Here is a 10,865-nt window from a genome sequence, read left to right as displayed (position 1 = left end):
CCAAAATACATGACGTTGACCTAATGCTCACATTCATTATATATGTTGAATAAATAGAGATTGTCTTTGCACAAGTACTTTGCCGTACTTAGTTCCCAGCTCTTAGTACCCCCATGGAACTAAGAGCCGATAGCGTTCACACCGGAATAAGTTCCCTGAGGGAAGATTACGCAAATGAAACCACTGGGTTACTTCTTCTTCTGCTTTTTGTTTACTGGCAGGCCGCAAACAACTTCACGGCGTAGACTGCCACCCGAAGTCCCCGGCCGGAAGTTCAGAGTACAGTATACAGAATACCACACCGAGTAAATCGCCAGAACGCCGACACCTCCTCATCACTCCACCGCTCCCATGGTTTTTTTTGTGTTGCCATAAGTTATTCTCTCTCCGTTGTTGCGCGGGGCTAATGCTAATAATGCTAATGCCAGCAAATACAATGGCGGCTTCAAAAAACTTTTCAGAGTTTTACGGGGCGTGGTTTGCAATTCGCCCAGCCAATCAGAAATTGGTACTTTTTTCTCACCAGGATAGTCTCACCTCTCTAGCAGGCTCTAAAAATGTGGGTAAAAGTTCTCTGAACTAAGTTCTCTTTTTGGTGTGAATGCAAAATTCCAGGCACTAACGGAACTAAACGGAAAAAGTACGGGTAAAAGTACTCCAGTGTGAAAGCGTCTAAGTACTTTGCCGTACTTAGTTCCCAGTACTTAGTCCCCCCGAACTCTTTAGTCCCGGAACTGTCCTAGTAGATCGCGTTCACACCGGAATAAGTTCCTGAGAGAGGCTTACGCGAATGAAGCTGCTGACGTCACTTCTTCTTCTTCTGCTTTGGGTTTACTGGCAGGCCGCAAACAACTTTGCGGCGTATACTGCCACCTGAAGTCCCGGATTCCACCGGAGGGACTGGGTTCAGTAGAAGCAGCTGGGAGTCTTCCCAGCAGGTTCTACTGAAGCCTTCAGAGTAAATCACTTTTCTGAGTTTTACGGGGCGTGGTTTGCAATTTGCCCAGCCAATCAGAAATTGGAACCTTTTTCTCCACAGGAAAGTCCCTGCTCTCTAGCAGAGACTATCTGGGGGTGAAAAGGTTCGCAAAAACTAGGTTCTAGTTCCAGATCTTTTTGGTGTGAACGCAAAATCCCAATAACTATCGGGACTATTCCTGGGAAAAGTACTCCGGTGTGAAAGAGCCTATTGTGTAGCAACTTGCTACTAAAGCCATGTCAGATCAACTGGGCTTATCACCTTTTTATACAGAATAGGTGCTAGCAGCCACTGCAGAGGAACCACAGAGCTAAAATAAAGCACCTGTAGTTTTCCCATGTGGTTAAAACAACCCCCAAGCAAGGCAAGTTTATTAGAAGCTTTTCTATGCTAACCATAAACCAATGACCAAACTGACTGAACACCATCATCGTAAGATTGACAAGCAAATAAAAAAAATGTTTCCCACTTTGAAATTACACACAAATGTTACCTACTTTTGACATGTTGTGGAAGCTCCTGGCAGATTTGTAAAAGACTCTTGACAAGATCCTTCTCGTTGTGGACAGCTTCTGCTTCCTCTTTTCTTATTTTCAGTAATCTTCTCATGTTGCTGCCATCTTTACAACGACCATCATCACAGAGCGCATCTAGAGGAACATAGTTATATGAACAAAAGCATAAGAATAAACTGAGGGCAGATGTCGTGGTGGAGTTTTAAGAATCTGAATAAGTGAGAGTAAACATTCTAAAATTCGGAGAGCAGAGCAAGATAAAGTAGAAAAATGTGGTCTTTTATACATTAGCCGCTTTCACACCAAGTACTTTGCGGTAATTGGCACCCCCCCGGCACTTAGTACCCCGGGCACTAAGTACCAATCACGTTCACACCGGAGTACTTTTCCCTGGGGGAAGATTACGCAAATGATCCGCTGACGTCACTTCGTCTTCTTCTGCTTTGGGTTTACTGGCAGGCCGCAAACAACTTCACGGCGTATACTGCCATCTGAAGTCCCCGGCCGGAAGTCCCCGGAGTTGGGGACTGGCTTCAGTAGAAGCTGCAGGGACTCCCAGCAGTTTCTACTGAAGCCTTCCGAGTAAATCGCCAGAACGATGACACCTCCTCATCACTCCACTACTCCCATGTTTTTTTTTGTGTTGCCATAAGTTATTCTCTCTCCGTTGGTGCACGTGGCTAATGCTAATGCTAATAATGCTAATGCCAGCAAATACCATGGTGGCTTCAAAAAACTGGTTTGCAATTCGCCCAGCCAATAGAAATAGGTACTTTTTTGGTACTTTGTTGGTACCACCTCTCTAGCAGGCGCTAAAAACGGGGGTAAAAGTTCCCGGCACTAAGGACTCTTTTTGGTGTGAACGCGACATAAGGGGTACTAACGGAACTAAATTAGAAAAGTATGGGGAAAAGTACTCGGGTGTGAACGCGCCTCTTGAGTAATGTTGTATATAAAAAAAGGTCCATGCTTGGCGTAGAATATGAACACGAACCTCTTCAACAACATTTTAATCTTCAGCTGTCGTGAAGCCAATTTGCACCTTATTTATATTTATAATTAAATATTATGATTGTTTTGTATGAAGTGTTATTTTATTATGCAGAGGTGTCGTGAATTTCCCTGTGTTGATGTTTATTATTCTTTGAGTTGATGTTGACTATCGATTATTTATAGTGACGTCACATAGGCGTGCTTCGGCCCTTTAATTTAGGACAGGTGAACATGTGCTCACTATGAGTGGAAGGGCAAACAATTTTCCACCGCATAATAGAAACCTCATGGTGAACTCTGCATGATACAAGCTACCCGTAATACGTCTTATGGGCTTCTAATCTTTTGTTTAAGAGTTTAGAGTTTTTGTTTACTATTTTCTCAGTTTTCTTAAAATAAACGGACGATATTAGATCACTGATGTGGATGCGCATTGATTTTCTGAACGCTCATAACAGCTGTCCTGTAGTGCTTGGAGTATCATCAGGTTCACAAAATGAACTGCAGACGATCAGAGATTGAAGCATAGAGTTTTATCCTTAAAATAATGAAAATCTTGCAAGTATCCAGACGACCAGAACAAAGATGTGAATGTGCTTTCTCCTTTTTAAAGTGTAACAGTCCTAACCGCTACTGTTCCATCTTCAAACTGTTATCACCAGAGGTTGGAGAAGTAATCAGATTGTGTACTTTAGCAAAAGTAGAAGTACCAGAGTGTATGAATACGTTACAAGTAAAAGTATGGCATTCAAAATACATAAAGTACCAAAAATAAAAGTAGTCATTGTGCAGATTCAGAATAATATATGTTACATGTTTTGATTATAATTATTGATCATTAAAGTGTTATCAAAGATGGTAAAGGTGCAGCTAGTTTGAATGACTTTACATACTGCAGGGTAGCTTGTGAATTTACTCCAGGTGTAACTAAAGTCCTTTTTAAGGGGTTGTTTATATTTCACATCATTAATCAAAATCTGCAAAGTAACTAAAATAATTAAATACATGTAGCGGATTTAAAGCAAAAAAAAAGAATAAAAAGCACAACTTAATTCTCTCAATTATTCTGGTTGTTCTTAATATAATGGAAATATTGTAGTTTCTCTTCCTGTTTTTTCTAGCAAATCTCCGCATGTAACACTGTATTTTTCATAAACTTTAATCCAATGTTTTCATTAAACATGTTAAACATTTTCCATTTTATTACAGTGTGTCCTATTCTCAAATGGGTAATGACACCTACATGTTTTAGTGTTAATCCAATGTGTCTACCATCTTTTTTCCATGTTCTTGGGATCTCCACTAACAGCTTAAGAAATAACTTTTCAAAGGTTGCTGTATATTGTTCCAGTAAGCCAACCGGAGCAGAATGGGCTTTTCAGTAGAGGGGCTCAAAGAGACATTTGGGTCATTCTACACAAAAGGTGGAAGTACTGTCACTTACTTTTGCAGACACCAAAATACATGACGTTGACCTAATACTCACATTCATTATATATGTTGAATAAATAGAGATTGTCTTTGCAATGGTACTAAATAAAAAATAAATAAAAAATGGTTTTATACATAAATTGCAATTTATTTAAAATGCCAAGTTCAAGTAACTGCCTTGTCACTTTGATCATACATGGAAGTGGAGACTATAGTTTTCATTTAAAAAGATTTTTTTTCAATAAATAAATCTAATTTATATTTACATAACATTACAAGCATTAAATATAACACTGAAATGGTAAAAAAATATTAATTAATAATATTATTAATAATATCAAATAAATGTCAGTCACCCAAAATGACGCCATTGGTGTTACTGCTACACAAAACGCTTTTATTTTTGAAGTAATGTACTGTCTCTGAAGTGCCTCCTGTAACGAGATCATTTGAGGCAGTGCAGTGCACAAAGACATAAGGAAAGTCAGATACTTCTTACTTTGTTTGTTAAAGGTGTCCTTTTATCTTCAAATTGTACGTGCGTCTTTCAAGTCTGTCATTAAAAATATAAGTGCATAGCCCTAGGGGTGAACATTTGAATGGGAAAATGTATTGTATTGAAGAGTTAAACAATTTTGATATTGACTGAAGCCATATTTGGTCTGACACATTGCAGCCATTTTGTTAAAATGGTAGTGTTTTCTCCAAATTGTCACTGGTGTTACTCTTCTTCCTGGTAACACGTAACACCAGTGACATTCCTATACAAAATAAGCTTTGTATAATGTATAAAAATAATACAAATAATTTAAGCTCTACTTGTTGTGGATTCATCAAGTTAAGAGTTAGTTATTACTATTTAACAGGTTTTAGATGTGTTTAGAAGGAATATATTTCAGCAGATTTGTATCACCCAGATTCCACCTTTTCTGTAGAATGACCCATTTACAAAAGCAGACATTTTGTGTTTTGAACACTAAAGCATATAAACAGGTTGTGGTATAAACCCAAAAATACAAGTATTAAACTGATAAAAATGTGCATCATACTTTGAGGATGTAAAACAGAAGAAGAATTAGAAGCAAAATGGAATGGAGAAGAACGAGTCAAGGGAAGAAAGGTAAAGAGTAAGAGCAGCTGAAATAGACAGATATTCTTACTAACCTAACTTCAGCAAGCCAACAAATTCATGTTCTTTCTGGAGGATTTGGTCTAAAGTTTTCATTTGGATCTCGCCACTGAGGAACTTCTGTGACACAGATTTGAATGCTGAACTAGCCAAAGTCATCCTGATTTGCACTTCATTTGAAAATTGGTCGATCAGTCTTCCTCCTACACCTGTAAATCAAGCATGTATAAACTACAACAGTTAATAACAAACATTGTGCTATGACAAAATAATTACATAGGATGACCTATAGTATGATCAAAACAACCAACTGCCAGCCAGTCATGAATTTTTTAACGAATTACACACACACACACACACACACACACACACACACACACACACACACACACACACAGACACACACACATACCAAAACAAAACATTTCCACATATTTTTTACACGTATAGAAAACTATTTACCTGTCATTTGAAAGACTGTTTGGGCCATCGGGTTATTAACAAGATACTCAAATATCAAGTCCTCGCCTTCAATGTATTCTCCATTCACATCTGTGGGCCATGTCTTCAGTACAACTACAGACATCAGCTTCCCAAACTTTCTGATATCATGTTTCTCAATTAGAGCTGAAACAGCTTTGCCAGATTTATCCTAAAAAGAAACAAGGCACCACACACTGGTCATTGTATGCAAATTAAATTAGTTGTCATTTCATGTTTTGTTTAAAAGATGGCGGGGTGTAAAAGTAGGGTGTAAAAATAGAATGAATGCATTAATTCAGGAGCAATGTGTGATATTATTTATGATCAAGATCAAATAGTTTTCTCCTCTCCCAAGGTTATGTCTTCAGGAGTCATTTATTACAGGTATTCATAATTAGTCTTGTAGTAGTAATAATTGGTTTAAAAAAACTCAAATTGTCAATTCATCCTTATTCACTGTTTATGAATAAAACAAAAGACATAAAACCTTGGCCTTTATTATATTATATAACAGAGCATTAACAACTTAATAAAATCATACCTGACAAATAGCAGCAACCGCATCCAATGCACATTTCTCCATTGTGATGCCTAACAATGGACTTGTTTTGCTTAGTTCTTCCATCTTTTTGGAGTATATTCCAATTTGATCAACTGGTTGTTCCTAGCACACAAGCATACCTTTTCAGTTTTGTTTTTGTCTCTTAAATGTGAACATTTAAAAATCTAAATCCAAGATCTTTAAAGTATAAAGAAACAGAAACACAAATCCAGTCTTACTCGTTTTAGTTTGCCTTCAAAATCCTCCGTGAAAGTGGTTCTCCAGAAAGAGGTGTGTTCCTCGTGACTGAAGGATAGTGAGAGTAACTTTTTCCATACCTATAAAGAGACACATATAGATTTGAATAGGTCAGGTTAATCAAAAAATACTGCAGACAACTTTTTGTCATATACTAATATCTTGATTAGATATACAGTATATCACAATAAAGCATGTTTCTGGTAAATCCACATGGTAAAGTAGAGTCTAAACTTACACTGCAAAAAAAACATGATATAAACATTGCCTATCAAATCTTATTCATTGTCTTAAGCCCAGCCCAAGCATAAACATTATCCCACATTTCTGCTTACCGTGATTTCATGGGGTACAGAAAACTGCAAAGGAGTCCATTCATTTAGCAGTTTGTTTCTGAAAGTATTTCTTCGCCATTCCCTCATAGTTCGTAATGTCTCCATGATAAACTCTTCATGTATTTGCGCTCTTGCCTGGAACAGTAGTTAGGAGTTATTACAGATATATGCTTTGATTTTATGCTGCATTCAAATAAAAGTTCTGGTTGCATTTAAACATAAAACCTTAGCCAGTCATTTTAGATTTGCTATCTACCTTGCTTTTATAAGAAACAACAAATGTTTTGTAGAAGAAAAACAACTATTAATGTACAAAACTAATCTACATTAATCTATATATATATTTGAGCTGAGCAAGGTATTTCAAAGCTTAACTATGGTTTGGTACAGTTACATAAAAGTGTGCTCTGTCAGGCAGACTGACTGGTGAGTCTCACCTGGGAATCGGTGTGGTCGTATGCCTTGGCAATCAGACAGACCAGATCAAGGAAGTAAATTGGAACTTCCCAGTTTTCTGTATCTGTGGTGAGATGGCACACAGAACCAAGAAGCCGGACTGCTGTTTTTAGGCAACATTCTCCATACTTGTTATCAAAACTGGGGGAAAAAGATTTCTTATCATTGTTGTGTATGCATAAAGGGTGTTGTTATATCTAGACATTGCGGCAGAGATACTGTATTACATAAGGTTTTTTACCTTTTAATGAGATGGCTTTCTTTGTTGAGATGAGATAGTAGATCTTTCAAAGCCTGTAGTAACCCAAATAATAGAACACACATAATTTGAAGACTGTACATATATATATATATATATATTAATATACAGTATATACACTTATTCTATTTCGCAATTGATTAAGGTCAATTAAGGGGAACATACCTTGTAGTTCATGTAACTTGTCCCTGATGTAATGCTGAACTGTATGTAATGAAGAATGTCTAGAAGTTCCACTTGCACACTTTTTATGAAGCTTGTGAAATCATCCACACGCAGCAGAGGCATCCAAGAGTGCACGAGAAGTCGATCAATGTCTGTCAGGTATGCATAGTCCTTCATGATCCGGACAACACTCCTATTTGAAAGAGTTATTAGAATTGTTTGATGGTGACCATGTCACCACAATTTTAAAATACTAGGAAAAAAAATATCCACTGGTTTGTTTTTGTTGGTATTAACAGTAAACAAATTGTAACAGGGCCACTGATGTGCTCATAATAAATAATCCTCTAGAATTTTCTAAATGTTCCGCGATAAAATACATCTTTTGATAATCCTAGATAAGCTTAACCCTTGGGTTGTCTTCCTTTCAACGTTTGTCCTCCTGGTTTGACTATTTATAAAGCATATAGTATACATAGCTATACATTGGAATAAAAGCTAAAACCTAATGAAAGTGATTGCAAAATAAAAAAACATAAAAAAAAAAAATTTGACCTGAGAACAACAGGAAGGTTCGTTCTAAATGAGAAAAAAAAACGTGCTTACCTATCATAGTTGTCGCCGTTGAAATGCGTCCCCTTGCTCCCACTCAAACCTGTCCAGGACTCTAGCTGTGGATTCACGACAGCTGGAGCCGGCTCAAATGGCTTGCTTTCTCCTCTCAGTAGGTGAATAAGAGGGATGACCAAGACCCACTTGTCAATATTGAGTTTTCTAGCATTGTTGCTAAGAATCTCAACAGCATCTGCAACTCTTTACAGTTTAGAAGATAACGTTTAGTTTGATTATGTTTCCAGTGAAAACCAGTATTTTAATATTTGAATTAAATAATAATAAATGCAAATAATATCATTATGTATATTACTAGGTTACATTTGCACTCAGTCTACGTACAATTATCGGGATCTGTTCCATATATAGTGTGAAAGTGTATGTATTCAATTGTCGTTTTTATATTTGAAAGAACTTATAACAACTAATTCAAAAACATTTAAACACACAAGACAAAGGGTTATAAATGCCAAACTGGCCCTTGTACAACATTTATTTGAGTTTTAATTTAATAAATATTTCTGCCTGTTGCATCAATACAATATTTCTGTCTTAAGCCCTCTACCAATAAATTGTGCAAAATGTTTGTGATGTTTAAACAAAACTCACAATAACGCTTGAGACTTATCATTGTTATTGTTATTGTTATTGTTATATTTTCCTTTCATTCCTAGAAGGGGTTGTTTGTGGCTAAGTACTACTTTATAACTGCTAGACTTGAAGATAAATCACATTTTTAAATCATGTGTGAGACCAACTGGCAAGCTCATCTGAGCAATTATGTTTACAAGGTGAATAAGCTAAGGCAAACTTCATATGCTTCCTTATATATTTATTCATTTATATTTCTGAATTATAATGTTTATTGTCATAATGATGATATATTGCATATAAGTTACCTTTTTTTATCGGCGAAAGGGATTTCAAACTCTTTCCAGAAAGAGGAGAATTTGTGTTGTTGCATATTGGGCAGGCAAAGTAGATTGCAGAGTTTAGATAGTTGATTCTTCATGTCATCTTTCAGATACTTGCTGTAAAGGAGCAAAGAAACAACTCCTGTATGCAGCGGTGAAAGGGATGTTGTTGTTTGTTTCTGCCTTCTGAGCTGGGAATTTATGTTTTCCTCCAGAACACCTTTGAGAAGGACTTCAACCTAGAAAATGTAAAGGAAGATAGTAATAACCAGTGTCCACTAGCTACAGTTCATTGGGAATTCTTTCTGAAATCGATTCAATTTGTGTCCAAGGGAAAAATGTACTTTTCAAGAACAATATCCTTAAGGGTTACCTGCTCAATACTGTATGGTAGTCCCCATGGCCTTTTTCTGTCATAGTGAAGTACAGGATGGCTGTATGTATAAAAGAACTGTTGTAGCAGTAAAAAGAAGTTGTTCACATTTGGTTCATTCCAAGTTGTAAGAAGGTCGAAAATGATATTCAGCATCTCCCTGCCAGCCAGGTCTCTGCCTTTCACTACAATGTCTTTGTGCGAAGAACTCCAAAAAGTCTTTTTCATTTCTGGATGGATCATATCATCATACTGGTGCCACTCCCCTTGAAAGTCAGAAAGAACAAGATGAAAGGGGTAATGCACCTGGACTTGCTCCATATGGGATGAAATTTGTTTTTGTTGTTGTTGATTTTACGAAAATGTAATCCTCTTTGCTGTTTAGATTGAGAGTTTTGTCAAACAAACAGAGACGTTTAACCAAATTAAACTGTATTATCATTTCCTTGATATAATTTTTTATAGAACAAAATGTCATATTCAAGAAACACAACATGTTTATAATTTGGTAAAAATAAATATATTAGCAGACTTAAACTACAATAATGTAAAGCTGATTGGATAAAGAGAAACAGAAACATTTAAAATATGTCTTAAAAGCCCATCCCTCAATCACCAGCCCTCTTTCTAGCATTGTATAAACTGCATCTTAATACTTGGATGTCAGCAGCTTTCCTATATCTCAGTATCACCTTGCTGACCTACAAACACACTTGTAGTCCACTGGAACAATGAAAAACACTGTTGACTAAATTACCTAAAATGCATCTTTTGACATTTCTGTACTGCAATTTCTTGTTAATTATTGGTAAGAAATATATGCCAATACCAATCTGTCTCCAGTAAACTGATAATGTCCAATACCTGCCCAGGTTATGTATTGGTTCAGGCTCTAGTCTATAAACATACATAGAAGTTGCTGTTTAGTCTTAGTGTATGGAAGTAAAGTTAGATTACCTTCATGTGTTAAAAGGTCCTCTTTGATCGCCAGGCACCTGTTGACCAATTCATTACCATCTTTCTGGTAGATTGTCTCATACATGGGTTTGTTGTCTTTTTTACTGCACTTGCGAATCAAGTATTTGTAGGGAATGCTCTCATGAATGATGTTCTTGGGAATCATAACCCGTCCTTCAACAAGATATATCTTTTCCCCTAGAGACCTGTGAAAATCAACACTTATCATTAGAGATGAGACAGGCAGAGATGTGATCAACCCATATTTTCAAAGCAAACGATCCACTGAGTAGTTGCAATGCTGCTAGATGGTGAAGAAAAGTAAGAGTACCTTTAAAACACACACACACACACACACACACACACACACAGGGGTGGACTGGCCATCTGGCATACCGGGCATCGTCCCGGTGGGCCGTTGACCCAATGTGGGCCGGTCCGCAATGTTTTTTTTTTCTTTTCGTT

The 10,865-nt window shown here is 36.8% G+C and overlaps 1 protein-coding gene across 2 annotated transcripts in view; it reads right to left on the bottom strand.

Annotated features, from left to right (window-relative positions):
* Nucleotides 1–10,602, bottom strand: part of LOC104958137 (E3 ubiquitin-protein ligase RNF213-like) — a 50,354-nt gene extending 39,752 nt beyond the window's left edge. For both annotated transcript variants that reach the window (XR_799737.1, XM_010785848.1), the window contains exons 1-13: nt 10,401–10,602; nt 9,444–9,709; nt 9,056–9,309; nt 8,151–8,357; nt 7,545–7,737; nt 7,362–7,414; nt 7,102–7,261; nt 6,665–6,799; nt 6,311–6,409; nt 6,072–6,194; nt 5,510–5,699; nt 5,083–5,256; nt 1,477–1,629 (exon numbers count right to left, since the gene is read on the bottom strand). Coding sequence is in view for 1 of the 2 variants with exons in the window: in XM_010785848.1 (XP_010784150.1) it covers nt 1,477–1,629; nt 5,083–5,256; nt 5,510–5,699; nt 6,072–6,194; nt 6,311–6,409; nt 6,665–6,799; nt 7,102–7,261; nt 7,362–7,414; nt 7,545–7,737; nt 8,151–8,357; nt 9,056–9,309; nt 9,444–9,709; nt 10,401–10,566 (2,173 nt within the window). In the remaining variant the exon portion in view is untranslated. The remainder of the gene's footprint in view (nt 1–1,476; nt 1,630–5,082; nt 5,257–5,509; nt 5,700–6,071; nt 6,195–6,310; nt 6,410–6,664; nt 6,800–7,101; nt 7,262–7,361; nt 7,415–7,544; nt 7,738–8,150; nt 8,358–9,055; nt 9,310–9,443; nt 9,710–10,400) is intronic.
* Between the last annotated feature and the right edge of the window lie 263 nt (nt 10,603–10,865).

The sequence above is a fragment of the Notothenia coriiceps genome, unplaced genomic scaffold (assembly GCF_000735185.1).
Source record: "Notothenia coriiceps isolate Sejong01 unplaced genomic scaffold, NC01 NC01_scaffold00028421, whole genome shotgun sequence".
Lineage (NCBI taxonomy): Eukaryota > Metazoa > Chordata > Actinopteri > Perciformes > Nototheniidae > Notothenia > Notothenia coriiceps.
This window is presented reverse-complemented; position numbering and strand designations above follow the sequence as displayed.